The sequence below is a fragment of the Macaca thibetana genome, chromosome 11 (genome assembly GCF_024542745.1).
Source record: "Macaca thibetana thibetana isolate TM-01 chromosome 11, ASM2454274v1, whole genome shotgun sequence".
Taxonomy (NCBI): domain Eukaryota; kingdom Metazoa; phylum Chordata; class Mammalia; order Primates; family Cercopithecidae; genus Macaca; species Macaca thibetana.
The window spans coordinates 109,670,183-109,687,457 of NC_065588.1; the positions used below are offsets into that span (position 1 = coordinate 109,670,183).

A 17,275-nucleotide genomic window follows, 5' to 3' on the forward strand; every position below is an offset into this window, starting at 1 on the left:
GCCTTTCTCAGGAACTGCCTCCTTAACGATGTGCACCCAGTATCACGGCTGTGCACCTGCAGGGACACTGTGCCAGGCTCGGGGTGGGAGAATGTCTCCTCCTGGAGCCCCTGGGCCCAGTAAGCACTTGGGGAATTAAAATGAGTGCACAGGAGTGGGAGTGAATTTGGTGTGAATCAGGCCCTCTCTCTCCTCTTGTTACCCTCCATGGAAGCTGGCGTGTGTGTGTGTATGTATGTGTGTGTGTGTGAGAGAGGGGGGGGGGGGGGGAGAGAGAGAGAGACATGGAAATGGGGATGTCACCCAGGCCCTAGATTTCCTGAACCTTGGCCACAGGCTGAATCACTTCTTTTCCATCCTCACCACACCCGGTGTAGGAAATGATGTTGTGAGTCCATTTCACAGATGAGCACACTGAGGCCCAGAAAGGGGACATAGTGAGCAACCTCCAGTTCCTCAGTCAGGTAGTGTCCTGGATCCCAGAGCCCCTGCTCTGTTCTGCCTCCATCCCATTCCCAGGTAACCTAGGCTGCCAACCCTCTTCACTTGTGTGAATACTCGAGGAAGGAACAATGGGGAGTGTGTCCACAAGTACTGATCATGCAGAAATCATGGCGCCCCTCCTGGAACCTGGCTTCTGGAGCCACCCTCGGAGATCTTGATGGGCCACCCCAGGGTTATTTAAGTCTCCTGACACTAAAAGGGGGTCTCTTCCTCTCCCAGTTCTCCCAGACTGAAGCTGTGAGTATTCAAGGGGCAGGTATATATCCTGTGTACATGTGTGTTAGCATGTGTGCAAGGACATGGTGTGTGGGTTTGTGTGTGTCCACAGGGGTTAGACATATTGTAGGTGTGTGCATTTGTGTACACAAGCCTGTGGGTATCTGTTAATGTACATGTGTGTGCACGTGTATGTAGATGTGTGCACCTACCATTGTGCCCTTGTATTTGTATGTGTCTCTGTGTGCATGCACAGCTGTGTGTCCATGTGGCTGCTTTGTGTGCGTGTGTGTGTGTATCCATATGCCTGTGAACATGCATCTGTATATCCTTGTGTTTTGGTTGTGTACATGTATTTTCATGTGTAAGTATGCATTGTGTGGGCCCGTACGTGTCTGTGTGGTGCATCTTTGTGTGTATGTGTGTACCTGTACCTGGAGGAAGGGGCAGAAGGCTTGGTTCTACTGTGGCTTCTCATCCTGCAGCCTCACTCTGCTACCTTCACTGATGGACACCTCTGGGTCTAAGTGTCCTATCTGGGTAGGGGCTGGAGGTCCCCGGACACCATGGAGCATGAGCATGGAGCATGAGTATGTGACTTGGAACACCTATGGGGGCTCTTCCTCCTACAGCTTTAATCTCCCCTTTCCCTCCTCCTAACCTTTCTTCCTTCTCTTCCTCTTCTTTGCTTCCTTATTCCTTCCTTTTCTCCTGCCTCCCTCCCCTCCTCTTTCTCTCTTTCACCCCTCCTCCCCTCCCCTCTCTCCCTGACCTCTATCTCCCTGTCACAACCCTGTTTGAGGAAGGGGTGAGTCCTCTCCTCCCCCTAGCTTCTCTTCCTCCATATCACTGTGGTGCAAGTTCTAAGCGAGCCCCACTGCAAAGTTCACACATGCCCAGAAAGCATTCAGGGACCCGCCAGAGATGAGGTCCACCTTGCAAATTCTCTCTTGGCCTCTAGAATCCATTACAATTAGGGCACCATAGAGAAGTAGAAACACAACCAATACATGGGTTTGAATCTCAGCTTTGCCACTTCCCAGCTGTGTGACCTTAGGCCAGTCCCTCAGCCTCTCTGAGTACCCTGAGGGGGCCAATAATACCTACCCTGATACATGTCCAAGGATTCAGCTGCAAGGATATTCTGATGTGGTTTAAAGTGGTGAAACATTGGAAACAAACCCAAATATCCAACAATAGAATTGGTTAAAAATAAAACAAAAACTATAAAAGGATGGCTCAGCCGTTGAAGAGAACTTTAAGCAGTGACTATACAGAATGACATAGCTCTGTCTCTGAAGATCAGTTTATACATCTGGAAGCTATTGCTGAGTGAACCAGAGCAGATGACCGCATATTGAGTATAGGGTATGATCTCAAGTTTCAAAATGGAAAAACAACAACAACAACAACAACAACAAAAAACAAAAACAAACAAAAAAAACAAGAGAAGAAAAAAGTCCAAAAGAAAATGCATCAACTACATTTCTATAGTGCTTGAGATTCTGGGTGGTGACATTTTCTTCCTTTTGTTTATCTGAGATTTCTAAATTTTCCACAAGTAAGTAGCATTGGTCTGATAAAGACAAATGTGCTATAAGGAAAGAAAAGAAAAAGGCGAGCCACCTTGCATGATTCTTGTGAGGAACACATGAAGAAGAAGGGCAGAACAATGGGGCTCTGAGCATGCGCCTGTCCCATGGTGGTCTGCTCCCCACCTTCCCCTGCTGCAGCTACAGTGGGCCAGCTTCCCTCACCCCAAGCTTGGATGAAAAGTGATCCCAATGCAGGACACTCTTCTATTTATTTTTACCTCTCTCTCCTGCTTTTTTTTTCTTTTTTTTTTTTTTTTTTTTTTTTAAGACAGAGTCTTGCTCTGTCACCCAGGCTGGAGTGCAGTGATGCAATACCAACTTACTGCAACCTCTGCCTCCTGGGTTCAGGCGATTCTCCTGCCTCAGCCTCCCAAGTAGCTGGGATTACAGGCGCCTGCTACCACACCTGGCTAATTTTTGTACTTTTAGTAGAGACAGGGTTTCTTGGTCTTGAACTCCTGATCTCAGGCGATCCACCCACCTCGGCTTCCCAAAGTGCTGAGATTACAGACGTTTGAGTTGGAAGGGAATGTAGAAAGAACTCTCTCCAACCCCTGCTTTTGCAAGTAGGGAAACTGAGTCGAAGGAGAGTGACTTGTTTTAGGTAGTAGCCTCAGGCCTCCTAAATCTCACTGGACACTCTTTCCCTCATGCCTTTATCTAAAGACAAGCATGCACTGCACAAGATTTGCAGAGCACAACAGCCTCACTTTGGGGAGGAGGGGCACTTCAGTCCTAACATAGCCTTGCAGATAACCAGCATCAGCTTACCAGCCTGCTCTTTTTTTGGGCCACCAGAAATTACACCGGGGAATAGTTAGGAGTGAAGTTGTAATTCTTCTGAGGTGCTGGCAACAAACAAATCACACAGTCATTCATTCATCAAACATTCTGAAGACCTACTATATGCTGGGCAGGCCTGTGTTAGAGCAGGGTACTACATAAAGCATGGGGAGATACGGTGCCTGGCACATAGTAGCTGTCAAAAGAGGACAGCCACTTTCATGAACCTAGGAGTCACTAGAAGAGCTCCCCCTTTGGGTGAGCAGAAGTTTTTGCATCCATCAAGGGTTTAATGTCAGAGACAGAACCAGGGAAAGGAGTGGTTTCATTACCTCTGAGTCATTATCAAGGTAGGGACAAAAAAAGAAAACCACACAGCGCTGAGGGAAAAAACATTTTTTCTTTTTATTAATCTTTCTTTTTTAAAAAAGTTGATTTTTTTTTTTTTTTTTTTGTTTTTTTTTTAGGTAAACCTCTTTCTGCTTCCCCTCCCTCACTCTGCCCTACCTCCTCTTAAAAATATAAAAATGTCCAACCCCGGATAACTAGAGTACAATAAATAAACAGTAAACACAAAAACATACTTTATTTGTTTCTTCTTTATACAAAATAAGGAAACTAGAAGCATTCAACTTCCAAAAAAGTATAATATTGTACATCCTGACGGCCCAGCCTCCAGGCCCCGGGCAGGGAGGGTGGTCTGTGGGTCTGAGCCCAGCAACCCTGGCGCCTCACCCAGGGGGAGAGCAGGATGTGCGCGTGTTCGAGTCCGGCCTGCACCCTCGGGCTCAACATAAACGTCAAAGTAAGGAAGATCGGGAGGTGGACCCGGCTGGCCACGTCCTGACCCACAGCCCCCTTCCTAAAGAAGCTGACCTTGAGCCTCAAGATTGGCCACCAGGGAGCGCCAGCGTGCAGGTGGCTCGGTCTCCCTTCCGGTGGCTCCGGGTTCACACGAGTTCCTCGCTCGCTCTCCGTCTTCTCCCTCTGGCTGACGCTCTCTCCATCTCTCTCTTCCTCATCTTGTCTCCTTTCCTCTCCCTCTTTCAATCTCTCTCCTCCTTTTCTTATCATTTTTTTTTAAGACGGGGAAAGCACAGCGAGAAATAAGATTACAAAATGCCCCTCGGATTGCAGAGAGAGGGAATAACACCGTCTCCGCCTCTTGGCCTCACCCTCTCTCAGTCCAAAAAGGTGGCGGTGGCCGGGTGGGTGGGGGCCCGAGGAAAGTCTAGAGCGTGCTCAAAATCTCTTGACCCTCCGGAGTATTGACTTTGGTCCCAAGAAATTGCTCGCGGTTGCCGGGAGAGCGCTGGCGGTGGGCTGAGGCCCCTGGAGAGCCCATGAAGTGGAGATGGGGGTCGGCCCCCCTCGGCGTCCAGCCGAGGAGCAGCTGCCAGTTGAGTGCGGACCCGAGAGAGAACCCCCGAGGGATACCCACGTCTCCCACCGTGTCCGCGTCGGGCGTTTTGGTTTCAGGAGGTTGCTTCGGGGCGGGGCCCCCGGGGACCGAGCGCGGGGGGCGGCCCGGCGGCCTTACCACACGGCGGCCTCGTTGAGCTCGGGGTTGGGATGCGACAGGGGTCCGCTGTAGCCGCTGGTGCCGCTCATGGGGAAGGGCGGGCTGGGCCCGCCGCTGAACACCTCGCCGGGCATGGGGTGCAGCGCGCCCGGCAGGCCCGGCTCGGGGCTCGGCGTGTCCGGATGCGAGATCATGTCGGTGAACCTGGGGTTGTCCGCGGCGTGCGGGCCAGCGAGCGGCGGCTCCAGCGCGCCCAGCGGTGTCGAGCCGGGGCCCGAGGCCGCCAGGAAGCTGGAGTCGGCCGGGGACTGCGCCTGCGAAGGCGGGCCGTGAGCGAAGAAGTCGTAGTTGCTTCCCGGAGCGTAGTAGTCACCTTGGTAGTCTGCGGGGGGTAAGCGGGAAGGAGACAGGGCGCGGTGAGAGAAGGTGAAGGCGGCGGGGGGCGGGGGGGGGTGTTACCCGGGACCCGGGGAGGGGACCCGAGAGGGCCAGAGAGGGGAGCGCGCGACACCGACCGAGGTTAGAGAGACCTGCGGAGGCCGGCGCCCCTAGAGACAGTGGAAGTCGCAGACCCACGGGGAAGGTTGCGGAGACAGACAATGAGAGATCTCGAAAGGGCGAGAGACTCAGACTGCCAGAGACTAGACACAGACGGGAGAGGCTCCGATATCGTGGGACACACACGCGGCAAAAACTCGGAGGCTTCAAATTCACAGGTTCCCTGACACCTAGAGATGGAGAGAGACAGCGGCGGCCAGAGACACAGAGATACAGAACGACCCCTGAGTGTCTTAGAGTCGGTGAGAGACACAGAGATGCGGGACAGCGAGGGACAGACGGAGAGATCCGCAGAGGGGCAGAGAGAAAGGCGGAAGAGAGACCCAGAGACGCAGAGTCTGCGGCTGAGACCCGACAGCCAGAGACATCGGAGGGTCGCGGAGGAGTCGAGAAGACACAGAGAGAGGTGAGACGGCCGAGGTGAGAGACACGCATGGAAACCCCGGGGGCCGCAGCAAGGGTCAGGAGTGAGCCTGAAGATGGAGAGAAGTCGATGCGCCCAGAGAACGCAAGACGGTGGATCAGAGGTGAGTCCCAGGAACCTCCAGAGAAGCGGAGGCTGACAGGCCTGGGGAGAGGAACCTGGCAGAGATCAACCAGCGGACAGAGCAGAGCGCGAAATGCATGAGACCGGGAAGCAACCGGGTCGGGGGAAACTGGATCAGGGCCACGGTCGGAGCTCAGAGGGACTGGTGGGTTAGGCCGGGCAGGAAGACCTTGGAGCCCTAAATTCGGTCCCTGCGCCCCACCAACCCAGTCCAAGTCCTTTGCCTCGCCAAGTACAGCCCCCGCGTCGATCCCGGTGAGACCGTTTGTACCGGCCTCACTTAGCCTGAGACAGAGAAAACTGAGCTCCAGCGACTTGGGAGAGGGGGAGGACACGAAGATGCTGTGGGTCATGCCCAGAGCTCCGCCGGCGCCTTGGGGTAGAAGCTCGGTCCTCCAGCCTTGCCCCGGGTTGGTTTTGCCAGGACCCCCAGGTTCTGAAGCATCTGACACTGAGACCTTTTGAGAAGCTGTTGATAGCTATGGGCTCTTTCTCTCCAGGAAAATGCAAAGATGCGAATTTTGCCCACAAATTCAGGAGGTGCAGGGACTCTGGATTACAAACCCATTCTGCCTCAACAAATCTACACCAACCCTCTGACCTCCTCACATAGCCCCTTTTCCAGAACCTTCGGGATATCCTGCCTTCCCCCACCAGGTGGGGCCCTGAAGGACTGACGTGGGGGACCTCACGAAAGGACCACCTTGTACCAGGCACCCGCTTTGTACGGCGGGAAAACCAGCGCGCCCAGAAGCCTGAGTCTCTTCTGCAAATCCACTCCCCCTGCTGAGTCCTGGGATCTCAGTCAAGGGGCGAGTTCCTAATGCCCCCTGCCATCCTCTTGCGTCTCCAAACCCTGAAATCTTTCCAAATGGGGGGTGTCTGGAGGCGTGGCTAGGAGGCAGTTTAAGCAACAGCTAAAACGGTTGCCAATTACTTTTTAAAACCATTAATTTAATTCTCCCCGAAAGTGAAGGGGAAGATGGGGAGCGGCGAATTTGGAGCCCCAAAGGGACAGGGATGGGAGACGGCCGCGGCCCGCAGCGAGCCGGAAAACCAGCGAAGGCCGCGGCCCCGGCGCCGTGCGCGCCGCCTCCACCCATATGGCGGCCGGGCCGGAGGTAATTGGAACAAACGCCGTCTGAAAAGGGCACAAAAGCCGCAGCTGGGGCTTTGTCCGCGCTCCCACGGGGAGCCGCCGGCCCCGCCGCCCGGCCCCTTTCTCGCCCGCTGCCGGTCTCCGCCGCCGGGATCTCCCAGCGCGGATTAGGCGGGGCTGCCTCGCTGGGGGCTGGGGAGTCCTCCCCACCATTCTGCGGAATGAGGGGCCCCCGTGTCCAGCTCCCCACCCCATCCAGCACGCAGGGAGAGGAGGCTGTGGGATAGTCGGGGCGGGGGCGAACTGGTCCTCGGGGAAACCTTGGTTAATTACCCAGGCGGGGAAAAATTCCGGGCCGGTACCTCCCCCACTACCTCGCTGCTCTGGGCCCAGATTTTGTAGGGAAAGAGGCAAATTTAGGTGGAGAGAGTCGGTGAGTGGAGACCCCGGAAGACACGCCCACCATCCAGACTGTCCAGGGTTGGGGGGCTCTCCAGGGTTGGGGGCTGTCCAGGGGTGGGGGCTTTCCAGCGTTGGGGGGCTGTCCAGGGTTGGGCGGCTGTGGCGCTCCAGCCTGAGCCCTGCCACTGCGTGGGGTCTCTGCCCTGAAAGAAAGCAGAGCCTGGCATTTTGCCCACAATTTCTAGGGGCCCTGGTCAGGTCTAATCCCCCCTCAGGCTTCCGGATGTGCTGACGTTAGTGATGGGGTTATCTTCCCTTACCTTCTGGGTCTACCTGGGTGCCTAGCTCCTGCCTTCCCAGCATTGCCACTGAACCCACTTTCTAAGAGAAATTGCCTCTCCTTAACCTGCGCTACGACTCAGAAGTGCAGATGCCTCTCAGACATAGGCAGCCCTGGGGTCTCTCCAAATTCAGAAGCTTCAGAACAGAAGCGGAGAGGTGCTTTCTTAAGCCTTCAGCCCTGGGAAGAACTGGACGGTGAGCTCGGTGAGCTCAAGCAACGAGGCTGAGGGTAAGGAGCTGAAAAAAACGGGTAGGGGGAGTTGGGATGGTTCACCAATCCAGTGTGAGGGAAGCGAGAGAAGGAAAAGCTGCGGTGACAAGGGGACAGCTCACCCCGAGCCCAAGCCTGGTACCACCATCTGAAGGCCTTTGTAAACTGGGGCTCCTCCCTCTCTGCAGCCCCAAAGACGGTGGAAATCTGGGGTTGACCCAGCCCTGGTGCTCCTAGTCTGTAGGAACCCCAGGGGGCTTGGGACTGGAGGGTGGGCTATAGTCCTGCCCAGATCTACTGCCGGCATTTGGGCTAACACTGCCAGATACTGTGCACACACACCCCGCCACACGGAACAGGAGTTGCTGCCTTCGACGCTAGTGAGCAGGCGGCCTGGAATGAACCCAGACCCCCATCCCCTCCCCTGACACTACCCTCCAGCGCTCAGAATCCACTTCATACCAAGTACACCAGGCACAGGGGCCCAGGGCGGCGGGAAGGCTGTGTGTCTGTCCGTGGGGGCGGCATGCATGTGGATTTGCCAGTGCTGGCCTCAGTGTGACTGGTGGGAGTGTGTGCCTATGTGGGGTTGTGTCTCCGTGAGTGTACCTGTGTGTGAGAGGGTAGAATTTATCTGTACGTGATCGTGCGATCGTGTCTAGATATGCGTTCCTGGAGTGTCTGAACGCAAGTGTGAGTGCACCTTGTGCCCTGCGTGGGTGAGGGTGAGTGTGTCACTGCATCTCGTGTGTGCTTCTGTGTGCATCACTGTGTGAGTGAGACCATGTGTCTGATTTTGTGTCCAGGAGATGTGGGTGAGTGTACATGTGTCCGTGATTGTGTGTCCAGAGAGTGGGTGATGTTCTGCGGCGGAAAGCGCGCCGGCCAGGACCCTTTGCCCTCAGTTCCCAGAACAGGGCAGGTGCGGAGCAGCGAATCCCGGGGCGCCCCTTACCTCCATAATAGGTGTACGGGGTGGACCCCAACATCTCAGACTCGTCCAAGCGGCCGCCCAGCGGACGCATGCGCCGCGGACTCCGGAAGAAGGCGTGCCTCCGGGCGCCCAGGGCGCTCAACTGTTTCATCCGGCGTTCTTTGGACCTTCGGTTCTGAAACCACACCTGGGACAGAGGAGGGGGCTGTGAGCTAGGGATCAGAGTGTCCTCTCCTCCCTCTCCTCCCTTCTCCTCCCTTCCCTGCCTGGGCTGCCCCCGCTGGGTCCTTGCGCCTCTTCCGCACCAGGACTCCCTCGAGGCGGGGCCGGGACGGATTAGGCCGGGAGGGGTGGAGAGGGGCTTCGGCGAACCAGCCAAGGGTGAAGGATTTCGCGGACCCGTGGGGCGACTCATAAAGACTTGGGCTTCCTGGTCCTCGGCTCGCCCGCGGCCTGACGGCTCTATAAAGGCCTCCCTTCCGCACGACTCTCGCCTCGGCCCCTCGGCTCCGGAGCCAGCCTCTGGCCGTTTGTCTGCCCGCGCTTCGGCGCAGGGAGGGAGGGGGCATCGCCTCTTTCTCTGCTCGAAAGGTGGGAGTTAAAGGGGGATCCCGGATCCCAGAGAGTCTTACAAGCTTCCTTGAGCGAGGTGGGGGGCGAAATTCAGAGAGGTAAAGTGACCCGGCCCCAAATCGCACCACCAGGAAGACAGCAGGGCTACATGGAGTCTTTCGGCTCACAGTCCCTGACCTCGGGCGAGTGCCCTAATCGGGCTTACAGTCTGCTCCCAGACCAGAACCAGGCGCGCTCGTAGCCAAGGAAGCTTGGCGGGAGACTCCTCTGAGGCTCCCGGCTCCCGGGCCTGCGGGCCTAAGGAGCTGTGCCCGCCCCGGACCGCACCTGGATAACGCGCATGTTGAGGCCGGTCTCCTGCGCCAGCTGCTCGCGGATGTGGCGCGTGGGCTTGGGCGTGGCGGCGAAGGCAGCCTTGAGCGTCTCCAGCTGCTTGGCCTTTATGGTGGTGCGCGGGCCGCGCCGCTTGGTGCCCGAGTTCTGCTCCTCGTTCTCGTTGTTGGCCGTCTCCTTGTCTGACGAGGTCGAGTTGTCCGTCTCCTTGGGATCGTCCTGCAGTGCGTCCTGGAGGTCCGGGGACAAACTGCGGTCCGTACAGGATGATACTGCGGGCGGACGGATCGGGAAGGGGACAGAGGCGTCAGCGACGACCAGACGCCTCTTCAATCCAGTGGCGGGTTCACGCCGGCCCAGGCTACGGCCGGTCCCTCTGGATTCCCTCCCAAACCTGCGACAGCCCCTCCCCCAGGGACCCGGTGCCCGCCCACTCTCTCCAGGAGGGGCTGGGCCTTTGCATGGGCGCTTCTTAAGCCCTCTCCGCGCGTCTCAGCTAGTACCTGGGTAAGGGTAGGGGGAGGCGTACCCTCTGGAGAACTCCCACCTTCAAGGAGAGGGGATGAGGAGGGCATAGATTCCCTTGGGGCTTGGATCTTCCTCTCACTTCCCTCCTCTCTCCAGACCTCAATTAATGTCCTCCCAGTGCATCTAGAAATTACCTGGAGCTCAAATGACACAAGGGGGAATTGTGCGCTTCCAAATTAGGGGAGGAGGGCAACTTGGAAAATGCTCCTGAATTGAAGGAGGGTGGGGAAGATCTGGCAGCTCTCAGATCCCCTGTAAAACTGCTCCAAAGCCACTTCTCTTTTCTAGCCTCTAACCCCCTTGCCTTGCCCTAGAACTGCCTGGGGCTGATGAGCTCCAAGCTCAGCACAGACAGCATACCGGGGGCCAAGTAGGGAGTGCCAGGCTGGGCACGGTGGGAGGGTGCTAAGGCCTAAGGCTAGTGAGGGGCCCAGGCTTCATACCTGAGTTGAGGCTGCCCTCCTTGAGGCTGGATGAGCTCAGGTAGTCGTCTTTGCACACGAACTTGTTCTCGTCGATGACGTAGAGCTCCTCGCCAGTGGACAGCTGCTTGTTACACACCATGCAGGTGAAACAGTTGAGGTGAAAGACTTTGCTCCGGGCCTTGCGCACCAGGTCGCTGGGCGAGATGCCTTGCGCGCAGCCAGCGCATTTGGTGCCAAAGCGCCTGTGGACACAAGGTGCCCATCACTGCGGGGTGGGACTGTATCCAGTCCTTCCCAGTCCCTGACCTCTTCCCACCCGACCTGGCTTCTGTGAAGTCCCCATTTCCATATCTGTTAAACGGAACCCCAATCCTGAGTGCTCTGGCCAGAGCAGGAGACTGGGACAAATGTTCTGAGCTGTTTTTGGGACTGGGACTGCCATGCCTCCACTGGGGTTTTTGAGATTCTCCTGGGCTGGGAAGGGGTGAGCAGTGGGTGCAGCCTTCAGCCAAGAAGAGAGCCCAGAGCACCCCAAGATGTCCTTCCCCAAATCCAACCCCTGCCAGGCCTGCCTGGGCTGCTCCAGGCAAACTCAGAGTCCATGAATGATTTGAAGCCAGGAGGGGAGAATTTGGGCCACTTGGTGGCTTTGCCTCCTGGATCCTTTCTAGTCTGCTGGTGCCTAGCTAGGGCCAATCTGCCTGGCTGGCTGAGCCTAGCCGTGAGGCAGAGAGCCTTTCTCCTAGGCTGGAAGGAGGAAGCAGAAAGGAGGGAACCTTCCACTGATTTCCAGTACCAATGGAGAGGCTTTCCAATCTACCGCTCTGGGACCTGCTGGAGCTAATCAGGAGCTGTGGACAGCAGGGCCTCATAGTGACGGACCCTAGAGAGCAGGGACGAATTTCAGCCCCCCTAAACCTCTGGCCTGGCAGGCAGCAGGGGAATGTGAATGCAGGACAATCATAGACCCTGCAAGGCCAGGAGAGGAATCTCTCAAATCCCCCCTTTCCCGCGTTCCTGATCTCATTCCTTTTCTTTCTTCTTTGAGCTCAGGGAGAAAGTCAGCCTCCCCCGAAATGGGAGATGGGTGAGGCTCAGGTTGGGGGTGGGGTGGGGGAGGACCCAGGACTCTGGGGACCCTGCATCTACTCACACCCATGTCTCTAAACAGGGTGAATTTGGGTGACATTGATGTAGTGAGGGCATTAGAAGCCATAAGTCACTTTTGGCCTTATCCGGCAGCGTAATTGGCCATATGCACCTTATCAAAAATCATTAGGCGCTTTGCAAGCACTGCTACATTAGGGGCATCGGGCCTCCGGGTCCAGGGAGTTTACACGTGTAAAGGAGCGGCTGACATTTTCTCCTATTCAAATTCCCAGTGCGAAGTCGCTGGGGCCGGCAGGCTGCCTTTCTCTATGGCGTGTTTCACGCCCCCCTTCCTCAGCGCGGGGAATTCCTGTTCACAAAGCCGGCTCTGGGTGCCCAGGGGAAACAGGCAGGGCTCAGCTGACCCAAACTCTACTGGCTTCCAGACTGGGGAAACTGAGGCCCAGAGACGTGATCTGCCCTGGCCAGCCAGGGGGCCCACAGGGGTGGGGGTGCTGGGGAGGTGCCACAGCTCAGTCTAGACCCCAGAGGTCCTGATTCTCAGCCTCGATTTCGTTTCTGCTTTTCAACATGGGAGGAAATGTTTAAGGGGTTGGGAAGTGATGGGGGTGGGGAGGTTCTCTCCTCCCGTCACCAGGGGAGACCTTCCTCGCTGGGCCCCTTCCGGAGCTGAGAAGTTTCTGTTTGGGATTTGCGGGTCGATGGGCTCACACATTCTGCCTGGAGTGAGAAGCCTCCAGGCGTCTCTAACTCAGGCAAAAATCTTTCCTCTCTCTCGGGACAGGGATTGAAGCTTCTGTCTTGGGGTTGCAGCCGCTTGGAAGGGGCGGAGAGGGATAGAGAGCAAGTTTGTCAGGGCTTCCTCCCTCTGCCCCGCCAGCGCTCTGAGCCGGCCTCGAGCCAACGTGAGGCAGCGAAGCAGCGTCCTTCTTCCTCCGCCTGGGCTCGGGACCTTTCCTGTACCGAGGACAAGAGGAGAGCAAAGTGCTGCCCGCTCCCCATCTAAGCTTATGATCCGGGGAGGCTGGGATGGGCATGGGGGTCTCCCCTTCCCCAGCTCCCCAGTGGAGCGCGCGCAGGGTGGGCGCGCAGGCAGCAGCGCGGCGCGGCCTCTTACCTGAAGAAGTCATTTTTGCAGTAGAGCTTGCCCTCGCGCGAGAAGCACTTCTCCGAGAGATTGGTTTTGCACTCGCAGCACTGAACACATTTGATGTGCCACGCGCGGTCCAGCACGTTCAGCAGAAAGCGGTCGAGGATGGGCCGCTCGCAACCGGCACAGTGCACCATCATAGCCCCGTGCCCCGGCGGCTTCAGCCGCCTTGCCCTCCCTTTGGGCCCCTGGCCCTCGGGCCTGCCGGGCCCTCCGCTGCCCTTCGCCTCTTGTCTCAGCAGCTGCAGGGCGAGTCCGGTCCGGACCAAGACTCAGCCGGTCAAGTCCTTGGGCAATCGCTGGCCTGGCGCTGGGCTGCCGGGAGTGGGATGGTGGGGGTGGGGGTGGCGTTCACAACCTCATGCCACCGGCCGCACGCCCCGGCGCCTGTTCCGGGCTTCCCCAGGTATCTCGGGTGGCTGCTGGCCTCGGCGCTGCGGAGCGGCTTTCCCCGGTGGCGGAGGCGCCGGCACTTTCCCCCACTTTCAAGCGGTCCGGATCCTCATCTTTGTCTGGTCGCCGCGTAATTCGCGCATCCTTATTCAGATTTGGTGACGTGGCGCGGCACGTAGGGGGCCCAGCGGCCAATGGGCGCACCGTGGCCATGGCAACCTCTTAAATTTATAGCATATCTAAATTGGCTACAGCGTTGCGGTCCGGACAGAGCAAAAAAAACAAGGCATCAGTATTGTTGAGTATTAGCTTGTACCTGGTTCGGAGGCTAAGTAAGTATTTACCTTCCAGTTTGGGGCTGACGGGGCGGGGGCCGCGCGATACGAAAACTGCGTCTCTCTTCCTCTCTTTTTCTCCTCACAAATATTTGGGGATCACGGGTTCCAAGGCCTAGTCCGGGAGGTACCCCTGCCCCCTTTACCATCCCTAGAACTTGCAGAAGTTGCCCCACGCCCCACACCTACCTCCCCTTCTCCAGCCCAGGCAGCCCAGATTGGATTCCCCCACCCCCGCGCCCCGTCTGCGCTCTGAAGCTGCGTCAGCGCGGTTCTCTGAGCTCCTGGAGCCGGCCCCGGCTTCTTTTTGTCATACACCGGGCTGGGGCCCAGCCGGGCCTTTCTCATGGAGAGAGCTAGTGGAGGCCGCGCGACCTGGGTAGGTTTTCCTGCCAGGCCACCGAGCGCAGGCCCAGGCCCAGGGTGGGGAGGCGGGGGAGGAGGAGGGGTGCAGTCTGGCCTGGTCCCGAACTCCAGAGTTTCAGGCCTGAGTACGCTGCTCACGGGGCTCTGAGGGAGATGTGGACAGGGGGAGATTGAGGGTGGACGGGTCTTCCCGCAGACAGCTCGGAGGTGGCACTCACCACGTCTCTCCTTTCCTCGCTGCACCTTCCAGATTCCAGGTCAGCCTATGGGCACTGTGGTGAGTGGGTCGTACGGCTGAGGCGGGGGACACCAGCGACTGTGAAAACGCTGTTTGCATTCACGCCGTGCGGGCTGGGTGTGCAAGTTTGTCCCCTCATTGGGCGCAGGAGAAGCGGCGCACGTGTGTTCCGTGCTCGGCAGGGCTCCCAGAGTGTGAGCAGAGAGTGTGTGTGTGTTAAGGAGCGGGGTGGTGCTGGCAGGTGTGTGTGAGGAGGGGGTGTGTGGGTCTGAGGAGGAGAAGGGACCAGGCCTCCTCTCCCTCGGGGCCAGCGTGGCCACCAGGGCTCCAAGTTGGGGAGGCCAAGAATGGGCAACCAGGATTTTCGTTTCGCTTCTGGAAAGGGGGCTGAGGGAGTAGGGCCTGGGACCAAGGGCTGGAGCTAGAGGGTTTTGTGCCAACACTTGGCTGTGAACGTTTGTTTGGGTGTATTTCCTGAGCTTGTTAGTGTATACTTGCTGTTTGAGAATTCCATTTTTGCATCTGTTTATTGCATTAGTACCATCAATCCTATGAGTACATTTCTGCGTGTGCGTTTTTGTGTGTGCAGATTCGTGTGTTTGTAATTGTGTATGGTCCTGCTAATGTTTGTGTTTATCACCGTGTGCACTTTTATTTTTGTTGGTCTGTGCCTATGTGTGTGTGTTTATTTTAGGACGCAAAAATGTGAGGATGTTTTCATGTGCACGTGTGCATTAACGTAAGCACATTTGTGTCTGTGTTTGCAAGCATTGATGTGAAGGTGTACTTTTAAAAACCTGAATGTGTGTGTTTGTGTGTAGGTGAGGGCGTGCATACTTGAGACCCTGTGTATAGGAGACTGAGCTGGGTTGGTTTTGTCTGTGAGTGCAGAATTTTGAAGAGCTATGTTTGTGTGCCAGTCGCTGTGTGTGTGTGCCTGCAAATGTGTGTATTTGTGCAAACAGTAGTTTTTTGTTTATGCAACTCCTGTAGGCTGTGTGTGTGTGTGTGTGTGTGTGTGTGTGACGGAGGGGGGGGCAGTTATGCTTGTATTTGTGTTTGTGTGTGTACTCCTAGCAGCGCTTACCTTTGTGGATTTGGAGGTTGAGATAACAGGATTTGTGGATGCCTGTGTTGGGGCTCAGGAATGCCCACTTGTCCCCGTTCCTCTTCAGGTCTAGCACTGTCCCCCACAGTTATCTAGGGGAGGTGATCTTGCTAGGGACAGGGAATTGGTGAGTGCTGATTACAGAGTGGAGCATTGACTCACCAGCCAGCCCGCTGGAAAAGGAATCCCTAACCCGGACAACTTCTGCTTGTTGGTGCTGTTACCTGACCCTCTAGCTTGTCAGGGGACAGGCATCTACAGAGCATAGTAGTGAGCCTGGTTAGAGCCCAGCTCAACCAGGAACAGGCAGGATGAATCTCACTTGGTCTCCTAGGCTGGGCCATGAGAGACTTCAAATGGAACCGCAGTTTCCGGCAGCGCTTGGCTCTGCCCGCCTGGGCTTAAAGGATACTTGAGCTCTGGCAGGGCAGAGCTGGAAAGAAATAAGAACCCGGAGAGGAGAGAGGTGCTCAGGCTCCCGGCAGAGGTGAATCATGCTGCCTTCTCCGTCTTTGTCTCACTGGGCTTTTTCTGTGTCTCCCGAGTTCTTGCCACATCTCCGTTTTCCTTTCTGTCTCCGTTTTTCTCTTGTGCTCAGAGTCTGTTCTCTTTCTGTTTCGTTTTCCTTTGGTTCTCCCTTGCTTTCTTTCTCCATTTCTCTCTCTCTCTCTCTCTTTTTTTTTTGTTCTCCTCTCCTGGCCTCTCTGCTGGAGCTTCCAAATCCAGCATGCGACTCAGCGCTGAGATGAGTGCTCCTTACTGTGCATCGTGCAGATTTTGGGATATGGGGGGAACACTTGCACCCCTGCCACGTGCTCCGTGGTCATTAAAAACCTCCATCCAACCACTTTCTTCTCTGCTCCAGACTAGGCACACTGAGCCCATTCTCCCCCAAACCCCACAAAATATCCAAAGTGCCCTGTGTGGTGTGTGTTTCCAGCCCAGGCTTTGCGCACCCACTGGTGGTGTCAGGGGGCCTGTGTACTCAGCTCTATCTGAATCTCGGACAGACCCACTGGTCCTCATCTCCCAGAGAGCTTCAAGGAGTAGCCAAGCTCCAGCCACCATGTGACCAGGCCAGGGAGGTCGTAGGAAGAGGGAACAAATGACAATAGCCCTGAGTAGGGATAAGTGTGGGTTACCTGGGGCTGAATATTTGGTTGCAGGAGATGAGGACTCTGTTTCCAGAAGCCCTGGTCTGACCTTCCATCTCTTGTAGGGGAACTTACCGATCCTGCCCTTGTTGCAGCCCCCCAGAGTTGCGTTGGGGGCCTCACCCTCAGTACAGCTCAGCCCCACTTCCAGAACTCCCTGGACCTGGGCTACCAAGCTGCCCAGAACCCACTCGGCCTTTTCTAGCCCACCACCTTCCCCGGTGCACAGCATCGGAAAATGCCAGCAGACCAGCTATTAGACGCATCCCACCCTAACAGCGCTAACAGATGGCGACCAGGCAGCGAAATCCCCTCCTATATGTAACTAATAAACCGCTTGTGTCTTAACAGGGTAATGCATGGAGATGCAATGTCACTTATACAAGATGTTGATGGAATTTACTATATAAAAATCTTCCTCCTAGAGTAAAGAGTATCAACATTACAACTCGACAGACGGCGGCGGGATAAGTAAAACAGACAAAAGACAAACAAGATAATAATCTGTTTCCAATCACTTAAGCCCTGTAGAGTTAGTAATATGCGGTTTGCATATTCTCCCTTGAGTTCGGTAATTAATTACGGGCGAGGAGGCGCACACTAGCCTGGGGTGGGAGTTTTGAGGAGCGCTGAGCTGGGGCGTGGGTGATACATCTCTTGAGTTCTCCAGCTCGGGACACGGGCAGCGGCCGGAATGAGGGCTCTTCCGGACGTTTGGAGCTGACCCTCCCGCGGGTTGAAGAGGTCTTTTCAGTTGCACCTCCCTATTCCTCACCGGAAAGTCTCCGGCCTGGGAGATTCTGCAGCCAAGCAGGAAAGGGGGTCTTCTCTGGCAGCCAGTCCCTCTCC

At 56.3% G+C, this 17,275-nt stretch overlaps 1 protein-coding gene across 1 annotated transcript; it reads right to left on the minus strand.

Annotated features, from left to right (window-relative positions):
* Positions 1–3,439: 3,439 nt before the first annotated feature.
* On the minus strand, positions 3,440–13,428 carry LHX5 (LIM homeobox 5). The gene is made up of 5 exons (XM_050749816.1): positions 12,800–13,428; positions 10,591–10,814; positions 9,614–9,891; positions 8,735–8,900; positions 3,440–5,002 (listed from the first exon to the last, which is right to left on the minus strand). Exons 1-5 carry the CDS (start codon positions 12,970–12,972, stop codon positions 4,635–4,637), a joined length of 1,209 nt encoding a protein of 402 aa, XP_050605773.1. The 5' UTR covers positions 12,973–13,428; the 3' UTR covers positions 3,440–4,634.
* Positions 13,429–17,275: the final 3,847 nt, after the last annotated feature.